The sequence below is a fragment of the Brassica rapa genome, chromosome A09, assembly GCF_000309985.2.
Source record: "Brassica rapa cultivar Chiifu-401-42 chromosome A09, CAAS_Brap_v3.01, whole genome shotgun sequence".
Classification (NCBI taxonomy): Eukaryota; Viridiplantae; Streptophyta; class Magnoliopsida; order Brassicales; family Brassicaceae; genus Brassica; species Brassica rapa.
This window is the reverse complement of record NC_024803.2, coordinates 13,768,275-13,791,455: the sequence shown is the minus strand read 5'-3', so window position 1 is coordinate 13,791,455 and position 23,181 is coordinate 13,768,275. Positions and strand designations below refer to the sequence as shown.

Below are 23,181 nucleotides of genomic sequence, written 5' to 3'. Positions count from 1 at the left end.
AAAAGCAAATTAGTCATAAAAAATGGTACTAACCTAATTATCTACTTATACGTTTACTATATACGCATTATTCCATCATAAATATTTTGAGCTAATATTAAATAATGTCCACCCTATATTTATATAGTATATGGTTACTTATGATTTATTTAATAGATAATACCTTCAAAGACTATAAACAAAATATAATATCCATTGTAAAAAATACATTTTTTTTACAGAAATGAACCATTATTTTATACTAACCTTATTAACTAAACCGATTTCATTAACCATGTTATATATATGAACACTTCAACATTATCATTCACAAACTAAACGATGTTTGTCACAACTTAATATTCCAAGTTGGTTGTATTATTTTAATACCAAACCAGTTCCTATAAAAATCCATAGATATGTTTATGATCTACATAAAACCGGTTCAATCTTTCCATCTGCTATATTTTCAGAAAATGACTATTTATCTTCGGTTCTGTTAGATATTTAGTCTAACCAATTATAAATCGGTTAGTGATAACTTCTAAAACTTTGAAAACACTTTGTTATTTATTAACACTATATCGATACTTTAAAACATGTTAGCAGTAGAATTGTGTTTTAGAACAAGATCTACTTATTTTAAAACATAATATTATTTTGAAAATAGTTTTGATACTATGTGTTATATTAAACATAGTTATATATATTTGAAATAAATAATTATATACATAAATTATACTTTTGGTTAACTAAATTATTTATCAACCAAATAAAAATATTCGGGTAATTCAAGTTTTCGTGTTATCCGGTTTATAAATAGTATTTTTAGGATATGTCGTTATTTAAAAATTGAATGTAATTAATATTTTTAAATATATAATTTTTATTTAAAAATTCAAGTACTCATTTGGTTCTCGGTTCTGTTTCAATTTTTCGGTCATAGATTTATGATTTGCTATATTATTTATGCAATTCAATTCAGTTTTGGTTTTTCAGCTTGGTACGGTTTGGTCCCTGGTTTTGGATAAATGTGCTCAAACTTATACACTATTTTATTAGAAATTCGTTTACAATATATTTAATTACAAAAACAAACCCGCGCTTTCCAAGCGCGGATCAAAATCTAGTACTTTTCTTAAAATACAATCTCTATATGTTTCAACAGGATATCAAAATTGAAGTAATATCAATTAAGAATTAAGAGTTTGAATGGTGAACAACCGCACCACACTCTTATTAATAATAACATTTTTTTTACATATATCTATGTATCCATATATTTGTTATATTAAAATCACATCACAATTATTTCGCAGTTATCCCATATTATCATTCGGAAAGTTAGACATTAGATAAATGCAGAAGCGGATCCATTTTATACAATGAGAGTGCACTTACACTCACTCATAATTTAGTGATCCATGTAATTTTATTAAAGCTCAATTTTATTCGCCCACATTAAGATATAATTATGTTCCCATTGTTTTCTTTTCCTTCCTCAAAATCAGAATTAATACTCCCTATATTTATTATATATGTAGTTTTAGTTGAATGCACAAAATTGTTTTAATAATATTATTATTTTTAAATAGCATTTTATATATAAATTAGTTATAGTTAAACCAATAATAAACAATTTTATATTATTTGATTGGTCACACTATATCAAATAAAAAATAAAATTACCTAAAAATATAAATAACTATTTATATTTTGAAACAAATAATTTTTTCTTAGGGGGTGTTAGTGGGGATGAGATTTATAATGAGTCTAAATCTAGTATTATTGGTTTATAGATTCTCATATTCTCATTAAAATCTATTGTTATTGGTTTGATGATTCTATAATTCTATACAAAATCATTTGTTATTCAAAAAGTTTAGATTTTAATGATTCTACAAATCTATTAAAGTAAGTGTTATTGGGAGTTGAATTCTTATCATTTTAACTCACAAATTAAGATTTTGAGAATACTACATGTTTACCTTGAATTCTTAGAATCATTACATTACTTTATTTTCATAGATTTTCACAATATACAAAATTCTCTACATCTCTTTCCAAATTTAACAAATCTCTCAACTTTTAAAATCAACAAACTCTATAAAAATCTATGTCCCACTAACATCCCCTTAAACTATTTAAAATATCAAACAAAGGGAGTAATACTTTCAAAATGAATGTTTTATTATAATTAGTACACTTTTTTAGTCAAACCATTCGGTATAATTTATTTCACCAAACACACATTTTTTTTTGAACTAACCATACTTTCATTAACTTATAAACTTAGACAGAGTTCATGAGAGCATACAAAGTTGATTTAACCATTCAATCATTTTCCTTCTTCTTGTTGCTGGATATATCGTTCGGTCAAGGTCGGCCAATGAGACGGTGGGGGATAAGCTTCATCGTCGAAATTCTCTATTTCATTTTGATGTGGAAACGTAAGACTGGGGGCATTCCTTTCACTTAAGGTAAAAAGTATTTCGGCATTCGAAGGAGGCCGAACCTAAACCTGCGCTCGAGAGATAGCTGTCCATACACTGATAAGGGGCCTCAACATTATGGATTTCACCAAATACACATCTATATATGCATAATACTCTTTCGTTTCATTTTATATATTGTTTGAGTTTTTTCCATATAGATTAGTGAAATCATTAAATTTATTGTTTTAAAATTAATTTATTTATTGTTTTATATGATTATCTTAATTAATGAACTAAAATAATATAGATAAATTAGAAAACTATCAAAAAAATGCATTAAAAACATAAGATGATAATAATATGAAACATAGAGAGTATATATCTGGCTTACAAACATAGATAAATCTATTGCAGTTCATATATTAGTTAGAAATAGAGAAAGCTAGATAATTGTTGAAGTTGAATTAGATATTCTCTGAATAGAAATAGGTGACGACCAAACAATAAAGGGGTGCTCTTAAATGGCAAACTGTAATAGTGCTACTTACGTTCTGATTCTTTTTATCTTATCTGAAGTATGCGTCCCAATGCAATTTGTTTATCAAATAAAACTTCGACAACAACCAGACATTGACTAAAAGTAGCATATAGGCATATAAAACTATTATGCGATATATTTAAATAATATATATTTTCCTCAAATAAATTAAAAGGAATCATCTGATGTGCAACTGGCGTCTTACGAACCACGATTACTGAGAAAGTCTCTGGTTTCGATCAACACCGCTTTGACCAGCCCACTGTTATGTTTTTCTATTATTTATTTATATTCCCACATACTTACGTTTACTTAAACTCTCCGTCCGCTTCATTTTTCCTCTAAAATATAGTAAAAATAAATATAGAATAAGAAATACTTTAATCTAACTTCATAAATCACTTTATAATAAAATTTATTTCATAAATAAAGTAATTTATTTTTTGTTTGTTTATCACTCTATTATAAAGTAAAAAATGAAATAGAATTAGAACAATTTTATTCTATTTTCACTTTTATTCTATTTTAAAAGAAAAAATAGAGTTTTACATTAAAAATACTCTAATGAATGATTTTATTGTCAACAATGAATGATTAATTTATAAGAACAGTTGATTTGATAAAAAAAACAATTGATTATATTTTTTGTTTATTTCTGTTCGTTTTTTTTGTTGTCTTCGTTGTTCATCACAATTCTTGTTGATGGTTGTGTATAATATTACATGTCAAGCTTTTGGTCTAATATACTGTATTTATAATATTTTGCCAACAGTTTATAATCAGTTAGGTGGAACGTCATGATATCACCCTTATTTGACTTTTTATTTATTTACTGTGAAAATATATTTTTTTAACTTTATACTGTGAAAATATCTTTAAACTTTTTCTTCTAATTATTACGTGGTTCTCACAAAAAAAATAATAAATATATTTACCGGGATTTCTTTTTTACATCATAACTTTTTGAACATAAACATCATCATCATAATTTTGCATTGAAGTTTTTATTAATACACATGTTTAGTTAAATTTATACAGTTTTCATAATAATAAGAATATCTTGATCATATTTTTTAACAAATTAGTTTTGAATTAAAGTATTCGTTGATACATGTTATTATTATTATTTTTAGAATGTAATTAATTATTTTTTTAATTTTGCAATATATGAACTTAATTATTTTGTTATAAGCTAAAAGATTGTCTAAAATCCATTTTATATTGAATATGTTAGTTATGATATATTTTTACGAAACTTTATTTTTATTTCTTTCGTTTATAAGGTTTTCAGGAAAAAAAACTAATCCTGAAGTTTAAAAATTGGAAAGAATTTACTTCTCTCTAGTTAAATCTGTTTGTTTACTAGCAAAATATCAGTCTGTCATCAGTTTGCCAAATGCCAAGAAGTTCCAATGAAGTAGTGTTTCATCCACGAGTATACAAGTATAAAGATTCTATCTAATTTAGTATTAAATTAATAATAATCTTATTTCTTTTGTTTGTCTTTACAATTTAAAAATATGTGTTTCTCTTATATACTCATCTTCTTTCATTAAATGTAGTTTAATAGTTTGAAATTTTATGCTTAAATCTTTACATACATATAATATGGCTGAAAACTAGCACGTGTATAGCTTAATTTTAGACAACAAAATATTAAGTGTATAGTTTAGTTACTAAATATTATAATAATATTGTTAATGTAATGCAAAATATAAAATTTAATTCGGTAATTTTAATTTTTCCGTTTTATAAATATGTTATATTAAAAAAATGAAAACATTCAATGACAATATATTATTTATTTATAATATTCAATGAAATCAAAAATAACTATTTTAGAACTAATAATTTTTTATTCGAACAGTATATAAAAAATTAATTAATTTAAAATTTTATTTTACATGGCTTTGTCTCAAAATATTGTTATTTTAAAATCATCCAAAATCAGATAAATATTTAATTTTAAAACTAAAAATAATAATATATATGTTTAAAATAATGTTTATTATATTGTGAATAAATTTTAATTATTTATAAAGTATTTTACGAATAATTCTTCTTAATTAAGAAATAAATATTATAATAAATATTTATATACATTAATTTAAATTTGTACAGTACTTTGGACCACTTTTTATCCACTTTCACCATTCAAACATATGTTTTGAACCGCTAGATCCACACTTGTACCACTCGATACGCTAGATCCACTCTGATTCCACTGGATCCACTAGATCCGCAACGCTTGATCCGCTTCCTCCATTCGGAGCCTAAAAATATCCCCCCCTTTTTGACCAACATAAGTGAATCATTTTTATATTTATGCGAGTCATCGTGACACAGCGGCTATGCTAATTTTATTTGTATCATTATAGTATTATCGGATATATTACAATATCATCTAATATTTTTGAAAGAACAATTTTTTGTATTTTTATTCTCGGGATGATTGGTTCGACTGTAACTGTAGAAAATTTACTGTAAAATTTAGGTGGTAGGAATTTTTATTTAGTTTTAAATGATTTAGCTTTAAAACTAACTGTTACATCGATATATTTCCTACAATTTAAAAAATGGGGCTTTAGAAAATAGGGCTATTGCAGCTTTTTTTTTTGGCTGTAAATTTTAAAAATAATATAAAGCATGATCGGTGAGTTTAAATGCTGTATATAAAAATTAAAGATAAAGTCACTTCCCACAGCTCAAACCAATCACAACCTCTGTTTTGTTGGTTAAATTTTTGAAAAACGGTTTTTTTTTGCTTAAATTTGCAAAATAAGACAAATACCACAAGAAAGGCCACAACTTTCCGTTTGTGGTAATAAAAATTCAAACATTTAATTTTAATAATAATGATTTTTCCATTTCATTTTAGTTGTTGTTATAAAATAAAAATTTTGTCTCAAAATAAGTATCGTTTATTATTTTAATGCAAATTATGAACAATACTATCCTGTTTATTTTTCTATTGGTTAAAATATGATTAGATGCACATATAATAGTGTTTTTAGTTTAGAAATATGCAAAATTAAATATATTTTTTAATTTGTGTGTATAAATGTAAAATAACAAATAAAATAAATCGGAATGAGTATTAATAAATCAATTCAGTTATCTAGGAGTTGACTTTGTTGCCAAGCCCAAGAGCATGGGGGATGGAGTTTCAAATTATAGTTGACCGACATAGCTTTAATGTATTCTCTTTGTGTTCTTTTTTTTTTGTCAGCTCTCTTTGTGTTCAAAAGTGTCTTCATTGTTTTCTTAACGAAAGAATTGACTTGTGAGCGATGAAAAAATGTATGTACAGAGAGGTATGATTGGGATCAATTATTTATGTTTTTTTTAAAACTTAATTATCTATGTTTTTAACTTAATTATCTATGTTTTCTTTTTGAAGCAATATTTGAGTTCGATTATGCAACACGTCCGTACTTCTTGTGCGTGTCGAGGTCGATTACGTTATACTGTATATTGTTTTCATTTCCGCAACCTTTGCTGACTACCTGATCATTCCCATAGCTAAGCTCCGCCATTAAAAAAATATTCAATTTCTAGATATTTTTTAGATAAATTTTCAACAAATAAATTTGTAGAGGACACCACAATATCTATGTCCTAACTCCTAATCGTCTGTTGAAAAAAAAATCTATGTCCTAATCTTCACACTACAAGAAAACAGCGGTATTCTGACGGACGTTCCGACGGAAAATGAATTCCTCGGAATATACCGAGGCATTTCCGAGGCAATTCCGAGGAAACACAAAATTTTGCTTCCTCGGAATTCCGTCGGAATATTCCGACGGAATTCCGAGGAAAATTCATTTCGTCGGAATATTCCGACGGAATACCGAGGAAACTAGTGTTCCTCGGAAAAAACCGATGAATTCCGAGGAAATATTATAGACGTTAGAGAGCCGTTGGAGAGCCGTTGGGGGGATTTTAAAAATTCCGAGGAAATTCCGACGAACTAGCCGTTTGCATCGGAATTCCGTCGGAATTTCCTCGGACCGTCGGCAGGATTTCAACTATAAATACAAGCACCCCTCTTCCTCTTCATTCACACCATATCTTCATCCTCCCTCTCACTTTCTTTACACACGAATTTGATTCATAAAAAACATGTCTTCTTCAAATTATTTTCGTTCTTGGATCGATCGACCTCATTTGGATCCGAACACGAGATTGCTTACGGAAGAATACCAACAAGGTATAACCGAATTCATGGGGTTAGTTCACCGACAACCGGAAGCAAAAACAGGTATGTTAAGATGTCCTTGCTCTAATTGTAAAAATAAAAAAGTTATTAAAGAATGGGATGTTTGGACTCATTTATATTTGAGTGGGTTTACACGAAGTTACAAAATTTGGTATCATCATGGAGAAACTGATTATGAACTTGGTAGTACTAGCGAACCTCAGCCAGCGGTTAGATTAGAAGATCCAATTAGAACGGATGTAGATTACGGTGTAGGTACTGAGCAGATGGTAAATGATCATTTTAGAGGGGAAGATTTACCCAATGCCGAAGCTAGGAGATTTTATGATATGTTGGATGCTGGAAAGCAACCATTGTACGAAGGTTGCAGAGATGGTCATTCAGCTTTATCATCTGCTACAAGATTGATGGGCATTAAGACGGATTATAATTTGGCTGAAGACTGTGTGGATGCGATTGCTGATTATGTAAAAGGTATTCTACCCGAAGATAATGTAGCTCCTGGCTCATACTACGAGGTTCAGAAACTCGTAGCTGGTCTTGGTTTATCGTATCAGGTAATAGATGTATGCAGAGACAACTGCATGATTTATTGGAGGGCGGATGAACAGCGGGTTTCATGCAAATTTTGTGGGAAGCCTCGTTATAAAGATACGAGTGGAAGAGTTCCAGTACCATATAAAAGGATGTGGTATTTGCCTTTGACGGAAAGGTTGCAGAGGCTGTATCTGTCTGAACGCACAGCGCAACCAATGAGATGGCATGCGGAGCACTCAACAGATGGTGAGATCAGACATCCTTCAGATGCAAAAGCGTGGAAGCATTTCCAATCAAAGTATCCCGACTTTGCGTATGAGAGAAGAAATGTCTACCTTGGATTATGTACTGATGGTTTCAGCCCGTTTGGCAAGAGTGGAAGACAGTATTCTCTATGGCCAGTCATTCTTACACCATACAACCTACCCCCAAACTTGTGCTTGCGACGAGAGTTTTTGTTTCTCTCGATTCTCGTTCCCGGACCAGAGCATCCTAAGAGATCACTTGATGTGTTTCTTCAGCCACTAATATATGAGTTGCAACAACTATGGGCTCAAGGTGCTGAAACATACGATGTTTCGTGTAAAGAAAACTTTCAAATGCGGGCAGTACTAATGTGGACAATAAGTGATTTTCCAGCATATGGTATGTTATCTGGATGGACAACGCATGGAAGGCTATCATGTCCATATTGTCAAGATAACACTGATGCTTTCCAACTAAAACACGGAAGGAAAACGTGTTGGTTTGACTGTCACAGGAGATTTCTACCACCAGATCATCCATATCGTAGAAGTAGGAATTTGTTTACGAAGAACAAGAGGGTGTTTGACAGTCCACCTCCGGAAATTCGTGGGAAAGATTTGAAGACACAACTTAGAGATTTTGGTGCAGAAAGGACGCCAGACGTCGGTGGACATGAGCGTTTTCCGGTAGATGGTGTTGGAAACCTACATAACTGGCACAAAAAAAGTATTTTTTGGGATCTGCCATACTGGGAGGATCATCTACTAAGGCATAATTTAGATGTCATGCATATTGAGAAGAACTTTTTTGACAATCTCATGAACACGATCCTTAATGTTCAAGGTAAAACAAAGGATAATTTGAAGTCAAGACTCGATTTAGTCGATATATGTGATCGTTCAGAACTTCATGTTGATGAGAGTGGTAGGGCTCCTTTTCCCATATACCGACTTGATGCAGCGGGAAAGGATGCGTTCTTTGATTGGATTTCAAACGATGTGGAATTTCCAGACGGTTACGCATCTAATTTGCGTAACTGTATCGACAGAAAGGAAGGAAAGTTTACTGGCTTGAAAAGCCATGATTGCCATGTAATGATGCAGCGCCTCCTTCCGTTTGCCTTCAAGGAACTATTACCACGAAATGTTCATGAAGCAATTGCAGGGATAAGTGGTTTCTTCCGCGATTTATGCACAAGATCAGTGACTCTTGAAGGTATTGAAAATTTGAAGACTAACATAGCTGTGATTCAGTGCAACCTTGAGAAGATATTTCCTCCCTCATTTTTTGATGTTATGGAGCATCTTGTTATTCACCTGGTAAGAGAATTGGAACTTGGTGGTCCTGTGCAGTATAGATGGATGTATCTGTATGAGCGGTATATGTTCCATTTGAAGAAGATGGTGAAAAATTTAAGTAGGGTGGAAGGGTCTATAGTCGCACAGATGATCAATGAAGAAACTTCAAACTTTGCCGAGTACTACTTTCCAGCAGAAGTTCAGACCAAAAACAGAAGACCTGCTCGGCATGATGATAGAGGCGAACGGGCAACATATCATTGGAAGGTTCCAGACATTTTCACAGACGTTGGACGACTTAGCGGAAAACCAAAGGACCGTCGACTTACTGATCAGGAGCGCAGTCATTTGCAAACATATTTACTCACCAACTGCGAAGATGTTCTTCAATATGAAAGGATTTTCATGGCAGAAAAGCGGTTCGAATATAGATACGCCACAGAGGACGAACTAGAAGAAATGAAGCAGAGAGAATTTGGTGGATGGATGTTTACTTATGTGAGTGATGGTTTGGCCAGAGGTGAAACATTTGACGATTGGATACGCGAGATGGTCGTTGGACCAAACTTTGTTGTGAAGTCATATCCGAGATTTTGTACTCGAGGATATGCATTCACAACTCAGAAGAGGAGACGTTCGAGTACGACTTACGATGCTGGTGTTTGTTCTGCATCAGGAGATGATGTATACTACGGACACATAAATGAGATTTTGGAAATCAAGTATTTGGGCATGGTTGGATTGCGCTGTACTGTTTTCTATTGTGACTGGCACGACAACACTCCAGATCGAGGTGTGAGAACAGATGCATTTGGTGTTACATCAGTAAATTCAAGACGGAAGCTGCAATATTATGATCCTTTCATTCTTGCTTCTCAGGCCGATCAGGTTTGTTATATCAAGTACCCCCGGGTAAGGAACAGAGATGATCCATGGGTTACTGTTACAAGACTCAACCCGAGAGGCCGAGTTCAGGGAAGTTCTGAGCTGGAAGACCCACTACAACCAAGCACATCCGGCAACTTAAGTGCAGCAGAAGATTTAGGTGGAGTTGGCCTTGTAGTCGATTTAACTGACTTCGGAGAAGAAGCCGCCGTTCACGTAGAGGATGAACCAGTGATTGGAGAGTTTCACCAAGATCCAGATTCAGATTCATCTGGTGATGACGACTCGGAAACAGACTAGCGTCGACCTTTTTTTTTTTTTTTTTAAAGGAAAATTCCGAGGAAATTCCGAGGACAGATAGGTTTTCCTCGGAATTTCCTCGGAATAGATCTTCTCGATTGAAAACCCAATGTTCCTCGGAATTCTCTCGGAAAATTCCGAGGAAATTCCGAGGAACTCTTTATGTTCGTCGGCATTTCCTCGGAAAATTCCGAGGAAATTCCGAGGAGATGGGGATTTGATTATAGATTCTTTTTCCTCGGAATCTCCTCGGTATATTCCGAGGAAATGCTGACGAACATAAGGTTTCCTCGGAATCTCCTCGGTATATTCCGAGGAAATTCCGAGGAACTGGGGGTTTTAAATCGAAAACAACGTTTTACGGATTGAATAACACGTATATAACCTTCATTAAGTGTCATAACCAGATTATGATGTTTGGAACTATGAACTTTGGTGTTTTATCCAATAACAAACACTTTTACGATTGCATGAACGAAAACCACACAACATAAGAGAAACACTTATACACTTTAATAAATGGTAAAGGGAATACTTACAATTATTTTTGAAATTGTGTTATTTCATGGTTTATGATCATCTATACAAAGAATCCTCAATGGTATGCATTATAATTGTATAAGAAATGAAATACGGCGAAAATAATCGATGTTTTAAAACCCCAAACCCTGGTTCCTCAGAAATTCCTCGGAGATTACCGAGGGTATTCCGAGGAATCATTGTTCGTCGGAATATTTTCATTTAACCGGGTAAACCAAGCCGCCAAATATTTCGGGAAAATTGAATCAAAGAATTCCGAGGAAATTCCGACGGAAATATTAAATATTTCCGAGGAAATTCCGACGGATAGTTTCCGTCGGACGCCTCATAATATTAGGGCGAGCCCGATCTTCTTCCCCATTTCTCTCTTTCTCTCCGCGCCGCTGAGCCTCTCCTCTCGCGATTTCCGGCGACTCCACCGTTCTCTCTCGCGTTTTTCCGGCGAATCTCCCCTAATCCTCCCCCATAATCATGTAAGAACCCTATCCCACTCTTTTAGGTTAGATTTGTATGGTTTTTAAGTAGATTTGATGATTTTGGAATGAGATTTATAGATTTTGTTAGGGTGAATGGTAGATTTGTGTAAAATCGAGTTTGATTATGTATTTCACTTGATTTGAATTTTTTTTTTAGTTTTTATTAATTTTGTGGTTATAAAAATCGAATTTGAAATTATATATATATATTGAAAACGTTTTTTGTATATAAAATCTATTTTTTGCATTTTAAATTCATTTATATATTTATTAAACATTTTTAAAATCTATAAAACTTTTTTTAAGATTAAAAATCATTTATATAATATTTAAAAACATTTTTTTTGTATTTTATATGTAAAATATAAATTTCTATATTTATTAAACATTTTTAATATTATGAAAACTATTTTTGTAATTATTTAACATTTTAAACATTTTTAAAACTATTTTTCGTAATTATTATGTTTTTGGGATTTATTTAAACTATTTTTAAAATTTTTAAACTATTTTTTATTTATTAAAACTTTTTTTATTTAAACTGTTTTTTTTAATTAAAATTATTAGAACTAATTTTTAAATATGTTTTTTTTTAATTTACAGGTCTAATGATGATCAGATCCGGCCTCGCCAGCGTCGTAGCCGGGGTGGTATGGGGAGCCAGTCTCGGGGTTCTTCCAGCCATGTTCAGGATTCCGTTTCGCCCCACAGCTCATACCATACATCTCCCTCTCCATTACTCGCTCCTGCTGCTCCCGCTCCCGCTGCTGCACCCGCTCCTGGTCCCGCTGCTGCACCCGGTCCTCTGGGAGTGATGAGGGTTGCGGAGTTGGTTCGACAGCCCGGTCGTGACCATCTTCCCTATCTCACTGAGTATCCACATGGACATGGTCAAACATGGTAATTTAAACTTTTATTTTTTAAACTATTTTTTATTTAAACTATTTTTTTATTAATAATTTATTTTTTTTATTAGGTTCAACCGATCCGGGAATGGGATCAGCGCATGGATCAACCGTATGATGTACTCGGCCCTCGACAGCGGACATCCGACTTTCACTCACTTCCTGTCGAGAAGCAGCATCTGTGGTTTCAGCAGTTTGCGGTAAGTATTCTAATTTTTAAATTATATTTTTTATATTATTAAAACTATTTTTTGTAATTATTAAACTATTTTCTATATTTATTAGACATTTTAAATATTATTAAAACTTATTTTTGTAATTATTAAACTAATTTCTATATTTAAACTATTTCAGTGCTTAAAAACTTCAACTGGAATGCCGATGATACGCTCTCTATCTATCACCATTTTGTCCATAAAGTTATGGACAACTATGGGAAGCAGATGTACGAGTGGAAGAAGAAGTGGGAAGTAAACAAGGTAGTTTTTAATTTATTAACAATTTTTAATTTATTAAACTATTTTTAAAATTATTAAACTTTTTTTTTTAAATTAAAAGGTCCCAAAGTCGATGAACGACACGGTCTGGAAGGAGTTGTGTGCGCATTGGGATAAAGAAGAGACGAAAGAAACTTCTTCCACAACTCCAACAACCGCAGGAGCGACCGTAAAGGAAAGGGCATCTACAAGCATAACTTGGGTGCTCAATCTATTGCCACTCTGGCGGATCGCATGGTAAGCTCAACCGCTTTTTCTTCAATTATTTAAGTTTCAGAATTTTATTTTTTTGCATTTTCAAATTTCTAATGTTTGTCTAATTTATTTTTTTTCAAGGCGGAAGAAAATGAAGGCCACCCAGTTGATGATCTCGCCCTTATGAAAAGGGCGTATACCAACAAGAAGACCGGCCAGATTGATGATGGTCTTGTGAGGGACGTGGTCGACCTGGTCCAAACTCAGGTGTATGACGAAGTGTCTCAGCTTCAAACCGATGATGACGATTCGGCGGCCTCGACCAACTTGTCTCGGGTTCGAATCAACGAAATCGTTGAATCGGTAAGTTTTTTTTTTAAAAAAGTTCAATTTAATTATTTCTTGATTTTTATTTTATCATCAATTTAAATTATCTAAACTTGGTTATTTATATTTCAGTCGGTTCCAAAGAAAAAGGGACGTTTGGTCGGTTTGGGTCGTCGCTCCCGGTCGGCTGCTCCTTCTTCTGCACCACATGCGTATGTTGATCCAGAAGTTCTTACGGCTCAGCTGAAGGACAAGGATGATCGGATATCTGCGTTGGAGACTCAGATGGCAGCTCAACAGGCGGGCTATGAGACCCAGAAGAGGCTGAACGAGCAGATGATGGAGATGATGAAGAGGATGTACCCGAACGAGACGTTCCCGAACATTCAAGACCCGTAGTTTTTTTTTTTTCCAAAAACTCTGAATGTTTTATTTAAATTTGAATATTATCTACTATGTTTTATTTTATGTTTATTCAATTTTAATTTTAAATTTTAAAAATTTTAATTTTTAAAAATAAAATTAATTTTAAAAAAAAATAAATTTTTTAAAAAAATAAATTTTTTCAAAATTCCGAGGGAATGGGGTTCCTCGGAAAATTCCGAGGAACTTTCTCCCCTCGGCAAATTCCGACGAACTTTAAGTTCCTCGGAATTTTCTGAGGGAAAAAGTTCCTCGGAATTTTCCGAAACTCCACTCCCTCGGAAAATTCCGAGAAAAGTTCCGGAAGAGGAAGAAAGTTCCTCGGAAAGTCCGAGGAACATTCGTTCCTTCCTCGGTATTTGTTCCTCGGTATTTTCGATAAACATTCCGAGGAATATTTCGTCGAAACTTCCGAGGATTGGACCATCGGAATTCCCTCGGTATTTTCCGAGGAACCTTCCGACGAACTTCGTGTCCTCGGAGTATCCTCGGAATTTTGTTTCCTCGGAATTCCGTCGGAAAATTCCGACGGAATTCCGAGGAATTATGAATTTCCGAGGAGTTATTTCCGAGGACTTTTTTCGTCGGTATGTCCTCGGAATAGCGTTATTCCGACGACATACCGACGATTTTTTCCCTCAGTATCCCGATGTTTTCTTGTAGTGTCACCAATAAAAATATCTGTATTAAATAGGGTTAGGCAAAAAACCCGAATCCGAAGAACCGAACCAAACCCGATCCAAAAAAGTAGTATCAAACCCGAACCGAAATTGATTAAATATCCGAATAGGTTCAAAATTTTGATATACAGAGAAACGAAACCGAACCCGAATGTATCTGAAATAGATTTATATATCTAAATGTATCAATTATTTTTAGATTTAATGTATATTAAAAACATCCAAAATATATAAGATACTTTTAAGTTGTCTAAAACATCCAAAAAATCTATGAGGAACCCTTCACCATACTCATCAAGGATAGCTTTTCTTGACCACTGGTTTTTCAAAACGTGGGTCAGAGACTACAAGAAATAGTGAAATACGATCCTAAGACATGGAAGTTCTCAGATACGTAAGGTCTTTAATGGCAATTATCCTGAAGAGTTTTCCAACAACAGAAAGTGGCTGAAGGATGTTGATCGGTTGTTTCTTTGCCACTTGATCAATGGTAACCATTGGATCGCTTTAGAAGTCGATCTTGACAAGAAAATAATTCATGTTTATGACAGCATACAGACAGCTGTCCCGAGCATCACGGATCTTCTAGAAGAGTGTCGTCCTTTCACGAAAATGATTCCGTTATTGCTAAATGAAATGGTTTCAAAAAGGAAGAAGAGTTCACAACAGTTCAGGATTTCAAGACCTAAAAGTGTGCCTAAGAATGAAGATCCTGGAGATTGTGGTGTTTACGCTCTGAAGTATATAGAGTATAAGGCAGTTCGCTGTGGTTTTGAAAGACTATCTGACCAGTGCATTCTGCCAATGCATATTAAGTTAGTTGATGAGATCTATGATGAGGTCTTGGGTCTCTAGTATTTTCATGTTTTGGAATCGTTATCTACTTGCTGCCTTGAAGTTGTGTAATTATGTGTACACGAAAATATATAAAAATCTTATATTTTAATTAGAAGGGAAATAGATTTAGTTTTTCTGTTTGTTTTACTCTTCCTTTGGATATTGGGTACCAAAAGAGGAACACTAATTATATGTGGAAATATAAAAGTTACAGTTGCAACTTACAAGTTGTACGTCGGGTACAGACAATCTAACTAATCATTGTCACATCATATTATCCTTTCTACTTTAAATGACTGTAACATAATACCGTGTGGGGGCAAGTACAGAAAAATAAACAAGACAATAACTTTTAACGTCTTTGTTAAAGGAACCAACGTAGAAAACTAGTAACTTCATCAAATGATAAAAATATAGATATTGCATCTAAAATTGATATATATATATATATATATATATATATGTGTGTGTGTGTGTGTGTGGTGTGTGTGTGTGTGTGTGTGTGTTTTTGAGAAAAATATTGTATTCTTGTAAGTTGTATCCCATGTTTCTCTCTTTCATATGATAGTTTATGTTCTTTTTGTTCTAAATTGAGTCCTTTAAAAAATTCAAGTCTTCGATTCTCTGGATTTATAGAGTTTTATTCGTTGGTAATTGTTTTCATTGTTGGTTTTAGATTTAGATTTTTTCGTAAGCTGTTAATATTTTTGACTTTTGTTTCTGCATTGCTTCTAGTCAAAGCGTCTTTTTTATTCATGTAGTATGATTGGTTGGGACATTACAAATGATATAGCTTTAATTTCTGTCTATAATTATAAAAGTTACCAATCATTTTTTATCTTTTAAAGATAAAGTCAAAAATAAAAAAAAAATGGTTGTAGCAATCTTGTTTTCTAAAACATTACTCCTTGTAAGCTGTAGAAAAAAAATATTATTATAAAAATATCTTTTCATTTTTATTATTTTCTCATTTAACTTTTAAAGCTATATTGCCTATAGCTACATAAAAAATTATACATGTAAAATTCTACAGTAAAAAAATTACAATTACACCTCAACCAATCACCTACTACTTTTTTTTTTTAACATCAACATGATATATTATTAATCTGAAGAAATTACATAGTCATGATGTATTATAGGAGTAATAAATCTAGGAACATAATGATAACAATGAAATATATTTCCATATGGAATCGGTGCTTTTGATAACAATCACCTACTATATTAATTTTGCGAAATTTACCGATTAAATTGTCACTTTGATTTTTCTCCTTTACGATGTAATAACACCAGCATGATTGCACGCCATTTTTGAAAATTAAATTCCAATATGTCATATAATAATTCAATATACATTATAATACAAATTAAATGGATGAAGTCGTACCACGACTACGTACAAACGAGCAGCGAAAGACAAAATCTTCGGCCGCGTAACGATGCATCATATTTATTTGACCGCGTATGTATGTTTCTTGTTCCAGAACATTTAATTGGAATCGTTCTATGATGTATATCCCCAACTATATAGTCCCTACTCTACTTTTAGAATTCATGAATACGTAATTATTAAACGTTATGTGGAGATATGGACGTTTTTTTTTTGTAACTTAGATGTGGACGTTTCTTCAATATGAAGATTCACATCTTCTTATCTCTTATCCTTATAAGGAGGCCATAATCTTGGTAACACAATGCAACTAAACTATGTGCTGATTGTAAGTTTGTCGATCTCTGACTCTAACCAATTTTGACTGTCTCGAATTCAACTTATTTTTGTCAAAGTGTTTACCCGCTTGGTGCTGTTTTAAGTGAAAATATTTTTGGATCGGCTATATGATTTTTGCCAACGACTAAAAATATGATCAAATATTATAGTTAACTTCAAGAAATTTCTATAAAGATTAGAATTTCTAACCAACAAAAAGAAACTCGGGACTTACACAGTCTATGCATATCATCGAACTGTATAATAAAAACTGCTATCTACATTAATTTATGTTTAATAATTCGCTAATTATAAGTAATCTACGGTGGGTCATATATTGTAATGACTGATATGGTTTTAAACATTAGCTGCACTTGTTAAAAAATAATACTACTTAACTGTGAAATTCTTATATATATATATGTATCAGTTTTAGAAGATATTTGGCTCGATAGTTATTACTTTTATAATTTTCAAAACTAATAAGGAAATAAACAAATAAATATTCAAGTCTTTGGTCATAGATCCTCGTAAATTAGTTAGTATATTTTTATTTTACAGGCAAAAAGTCAATTTATATATTAAACAGATACAAAACAAAAGTCAATGTATATTAAAATATTTCTCAAAACTAAAATACTTTCTCAAGTTGATCATATTTGTAATTTAAACCTAATTCGTATAATATTATAAAATAAAAGTCAAATTTTATTTATATAATTAAGTTCTAATCACATTAGCTTTGAATAATTTGCATGTCAACCACGTAGGTGTTGATTAATTCGTATAAGCTACTAATAAAGTATTAATATATGGCTGTAATGATTTTATCAAAATATATATATATATATATATATGGCTGTAATGCACGCTGAACGTGGGAGGGAAATTAGTATCTATAAGTTAGCATCAAGTGGGCTTACTTACCATTAGTGGCAGATATAACCATGACTAATTAATTCTGAAAATTTGTATTGTGTCTTTTGTTTTCATCACCACGTGGTTTTTCCATTACCGTCTAGTTATCAGATTCACAAATTTTCATTAGTAGCAAAATAAAATTTATAACAAAAATAAATTGAGCAAATATTTTATACCAAGTTAGTGGGAATCAGATTTTTGTTGATTGTTACAAAAAGCTTACTGATATTAGTTTATGGATTGTAAAAATCTTAACTAATCCACTGTTAACATTTTTTTAAACAATGTAGTCATTCAAAATCTATTGCTATTTAATTTTGTAAAACTAATTTATTGATTATATAACTATTAAAAATATTTTATTGAAATGATATTTTTAACAAATTAACTCATAAAGCACAACTTAGATTTTTAAAGTTGCTGTGGTACAAAATTGGATGAAATTTTAATACATGTAAATTTCTGTTGACTTCACATAAATGCAGCTTTAATAAAAACTAGATTTTGATCCGCGCTTAGAAAGCGCGGGTTTGTTCGTTTTTAATTTATTAATCGAAACTGATTTACAAATTATCATTATTTTTGTTTTGAACTATTACAATTGAGTTTTTAGGTTTTTATCATTTGTTTTTTTTCTTCTTCAAATATAGTATTTGTTCGAAATATAGTAGTTGTTCTATGATAAAGTTTGAGTATTAAAATTTGTTTTCATATCTGACCTAGATTCATGGTTGAACCTATAGACTTGATACATTGTTTATAATCCGGTTCGGATTTAATGAAAAATTCGTTAATTAAAATTCTGATATAACCTGGTAAAAACCCAAAAACTCACTATTAACATGCGATCTGATACCATTGATCCGGTTACAAAATATCTGATAGTACTTTTTTTAAAAAATTGATTAAATTACTCATATATTTTTAAATATTACATAAATTAGTGATTCTTTAGAATTTGATAAAAATTTATTATATTATCCAAATGAAAATGATAATATAAAAAAACTTATTGATATGAAAATATTAGTTTATTTTTGTTATTAATAATGTATTATAAGTTTGTGTTTTTATTTTAGATTTAAAAATTTATTTTAAGATAGTTTTTAAAATATTCTTGAACACTCGTAATTGCCATATCAATATCATGTATAAAATGACATTATACATGGAAAAATGATATTCAAATATGTATATGATATATGGTGTAGGATATAGGATTTTGGTTTGTATTGAAAATCTGTATAATATTCAAATGATCTATTTTGAATATTGATACGTATATTTAAGAAAATAATATTGTCACATTTTGTAATTTATTTATACTTCATAATATATTTATATTATATTAAATATAAAGTTAGTATATCTTTTGAATATATATATAAGCTCATTATTTATAGATCTATTTAGGTGCATCTGTAGGCCCAAAACCAAAAGACTTAAATGCCATTAATGAATTTTATTAATCATTTTGTAAAAATAAAGGTATTTTTGAGAAAACTACAATTTTCATTAAGGGTATAATTTGGGAATGATCCCCTTTTAATGGTATTGATTTCAGTTATTCTTAAATCAAGTAATTCAATATCATCCAAGTCCCACTGACCCTAAAGTGCTTCTTTATCAAGTCAGAATCTTTTAGGATTTTTAGTTGGAAAATGATATCAATTAACGTAAAACAAAACTCCGGTAAGATTAAGGTTGGGTAAGTTGATTACTGTTGGTTTGTTTCAACCAATTATACCATATATCATAAAACTGAGACTACCATAATTACTCTAACTAAAGTTATGAATACATTTAGCATCAATCATATATATATATATATATATATATTTTTTTTAATATCTGAACCGATGATCGGCCTTTGAGTGGCATCTAAGTTACACGGACCCCTATCTGGTTTTTATCAGCTCTGTTCTTCGTCGTTACTAGGGTTTTTGGAGGCACTTTGGTGGTCGGCGAGCTTGCCGGTCTCGGAGCGACCTTTCCTCTTTGGATCTTGAGCAACAAGATGGAATAGTCGAGATGCGGTGGTGCTTCTCTCTCTTCTAGCCTTTTCGGTTTGGTCCATGCAGTGGCGTATTTCATATGATAGCCTCTCCACTCTGGTAATTTTTTGGCAGTATGGTGGTGCTCTCGGTTAGAGGACACCGGTAGGTAGCTGGAATCCGTTAGAGCATTTCTAATGTAAAATTTCATTTTGTTTTTTTTAAATGGAATAAAAGTGAATATAGAGTACAAATATTCCAACTCCACTCCATTTTCTACTTTATAATGGAGTGATGAACAAACAAATAATAGATTACTCCATTTATGAGGTAAATTCTATTATAGAGTGAGATATGAAGTTGAGTTAGATCATTTCTTACTCTATATTCACTTTTACTCTATTTTAGAGAAAAAAATAGAACGGAGACGGAGATGCCCTTAGTCAGTTATCGGGACCGAGGTGTTGGCTTTGATTCGAAAAAATATCTGAAACACAGATACACACAAGAGGCTACTACTCTGTAGGCTACATAGTTAAACTAGTAATAATCCTTGAAGTGTAGCCATCAATTAACATGGCAAAAATTTAATTTAAAAAACCTTCTCCTTTGTCTCTACTTAAGAGCCACAATTTGCCCTTTCCTTGACTTTAATTCCAATTAAAAATAGGATGGGCTAGTACTGGTCAAAACCTCACACGCTCTTTTTTTTTTTTTCGGGGATGCTCATCGAAGACACGTGCTCTCGTCACTCTTCTCTGATATGAGCTGGCTCCACAAAAGGTTCCTTTTAGGAAACTCCCTCTCCTCCCCATTCCCTATAAAACCAATTCATCTCTCCCACTTGATTTTCCATCTCAAACAAACTTCCATTAGAGACAATTCACAAACACATTCTTCAAATTCCCACACGAATTGGGTTTTGTCCAAAAGTTACATATATAATGGATTTCTCCGGCATGTTTCTCATTTTCTCTGCGGCGGCTCTGTTTCTATGTTTACTCCGGTTCGTAGCCGGATTCCGTCGTAGCTCCTCCTCGAAACTCCCTCTTCCTCCGGGAACAATGGGTTATCCTTACGTAGGCGAAACGTTCCAGCTTTACTCACAAGACCCAAATGTATTCTTCGCATCAAAACAGAGAAGGTCTTGTTTGCACACCAAAAAAAAAAAAAACTAAATTTTGCTCTCTAAAACAGAAAAGTTTGAATTTTTATTGATCTTTTTGGTAAAACAGATACGGATCGGTGTTCAAGACTCATGTACTGGGATGCCCATGTGTGATGATCTCGAGCCCTGAAGCTGCCAAGTTCGTCTTGGTTACGAAGTCTCATTTGTTTAAACCAACTTTTCCGGCGAGCAAAGAGAGGATGCTCGGGAAACAAGCTATCTTCTTCCACCAAGGAGATTATCACGCTAAACTCAGGAAGCTCGTCTTAAGAGCTTTCATGCCTGATTCAGTCAGAAACATGGTCCCACACATCGAATCAATCGCTCAGGAATCACTCAGTTCTTGGGATGGAACTCAGCTCAACACTTACCAAGAAATGAAAACAGTAAGCCCCACACCTATCTTTAAAAACAGAGTATCCTCTGTTTTTACTTTTCTCAGCCTAAAACAGAGCATCCCCTGTTTTTGCTTTTCTCAAGTCTAAAAACAGAGTATCCCCTGTTTTTTTTGTATCAACAGTACACTTTCAATGTGGCGTTAATCTCAATACTCGGAGAAGACGCAGTCTTTTACAGAGAGAATCTAAAACGATGCTACTACATTCTTGAGAAAGGTTACAACTCGATGCCGATTAATCTACCGGGAACACTATTCCACAAAGCCATGAAAGCTCGCAAGGAGCTAGCTCAAATCCTCGCAAACATCTTATCGAAGAGAAGAGAGAACCCATCAACGCACAAAGATCTTCTTGGATCATTCATGGAAGACAAAGAAGGATTAAGCGACGAGCAAATCGCTGACAACATAATCGGAGTTATCTTCGCGGCAAGAGACACAACAGCGAGTGTGCTGACGTGGATCCTCAAGTACTTAGCAGATAATCCAACTGTCCTAGAAGCTGTCACTGTAAGCACATAGTTTTCTAAAAGGACACTTAAAGATCTCATAAAGGAGTGGCAGTTTCGTAAATTAATGGGGGTTTTGTTGGGTAAAACAGGAAGAACAAATGGCTATAAAGAAAGCCAAACAAGGAGAGAGTCTCACTTGGGAAGATACAAAGAAGATGACACTAACTTCTAGAGTCGTCCAGGAGACAATGAGAGTTGCTACAATCTTATCTTTCACTTTCAGAGAAGCTGTCGAAGATGTTGAATACGAAGGTATGTACTAATATACGTATACTATATAGTATTTACAACAACATGTTGCGTATCAAATATGCTAAAGTTTTATTTTTACAATTTTTCTACAGGATACTTGATACCAAAGGGATGGAAAGTATTGCCACTATTCAGAAACATTCATCACAATGCTGATTTCTTTTCGGATCCAGGCAAGTTTGATCCATCAAGATTTGAAGTTGCACCGAAACCAAATACATTCATGCCATTTGGGAATGGGATCCACTCTTGTCCGGGCAATGAGTTAGCTAAACTTGAAATCTCTATTCTAATCCATCATCTCACCACCAAGTACAGGTTGGTACTAGTAAAATCTTAATAATCATTTTAAAGTTGACGTGAAACGGCGTCAGATCATCTTTTTGAAAAACTTTTGCTTATGATTTGTATTTTGGTAATTTCAGGTGGTCAATCGTAGGACCTAGCGATGGAATTCAGTATGGACCGTTTGCTCTTCCTCAAAATGGACTGCCTATTGCTTTAGAACGAAAACCAGAGGTGGACATCTAGAAAATTACACGAGCACCTCCTTAGCTTCTAAAATTAGAAGGTGGAAAATTTTTTTTCATTTTAGTGAGCAAAATTATTTCACTGGCTGAAATAAAATTATTAGACATGAAAAGGGAATAGGAAAAAAAATCCCTAATGGGACCCTAAATGTAAATAGTATTCAGTTATTTTAAATATTTTTTTTTAGTTAGGTTTATGAAACTAGAGAATTAAAATTTTGGAGTAATAGGAAAATAGGTTATTGTAAGTTGGCTAGTCCGTTATTGAGTCTTTCCCTTTTTTGTTATTTCTCTCAAATTGTAAATTATTTGGTTATATCAATGTAATGAATAAAATTATGGAATGCTTGAAGCAATTTTCCAACAAAATGTGCATTAG

At 32.4% G+C, this 23,181-nt stretch overlaps 1 protein-coding gene, 1 long non-coding RNA gene and 1 other non-coding gene across 3 annotated transcripts; 1 reads left to right on the top strand and 2 right to left on the bottom strand.

The window, feature by feature from the left end:
* Positions 1–5,252: 5,252 nt before the first annotated feature.
* On the bottom strand, positions 5,253–5,353 carry LOC117128814. The gene has a single exon (XR_004452205.1). It is a non-coding gene; the product is annotated as a U6 spliceosomal RNA (small nuclear RNA).
* A 9,388-nt stretch (positions 5,354–14,741) lies between these two features.
* Positions 14,742–20,168, bottom strand: LOC117128493. Its single transcript, XR_004451802.1, has 2 exons — positions 16,537–20,168; positions 14,742–16,383 (listed from the first exon to the last, which is right to left on the bottom strand). It is a non-coding gene; the product is annotated as an uncharacterized LOC117128493 (long non-coding RNA).
* A 492-nt stretch (positions 20,169–20,660) lies between these two features.
* Positions 20,661–23,146, top strand: LOC103839129 (abscisic acid 8'-hydroxylase 3). The gene is made up of 6 exons (XM_009115619.3): positions 20,661–21,087; positions 21,179–21,497; positions 21,632–22,018; positions 22,110–22,272; positions 22,365–22,590; positions 22,698–23,146. Exons 1-6 carry the CDS (start codon positions 20,888–20,890, stop codon positions 22,801–22,803), a joined length of 1,401 nt encoding a protein of 466 aa, XP_009113867.1. The 5' UTR covers positions 20,661–20,887; the 3' UTR covers positions 22,804–23,146.
* Positions 23,147–23,181: the final 35 nt, after the last annotated feature.

Excerpts from the sequence above, each read along its gene's own strand:
- LOC103839129 (XM_009115619.3), top strand. The coding sequence starts at position 20,888 with ATGGATTTCTCCGGCATGTTTCTCATTTTCTCTGCGGCGGCTCTGTTT. Across the intron at positions 21,088-21,178 it reads TTCGCATCAAAACAGAGAAG|ATACGGATCGGTGTTCAAGA; the intron begins GTCTTGTTTGCA and ends TTGGTAAAACAG. Across the intron at positions 22,019-22,109 it reads CTGTCCTAGAAGCTGTCACT|GAAGAACAAATGGCTATAAA; the intron begins GTAAGCACATAG and ends TGGGTAAAACAG.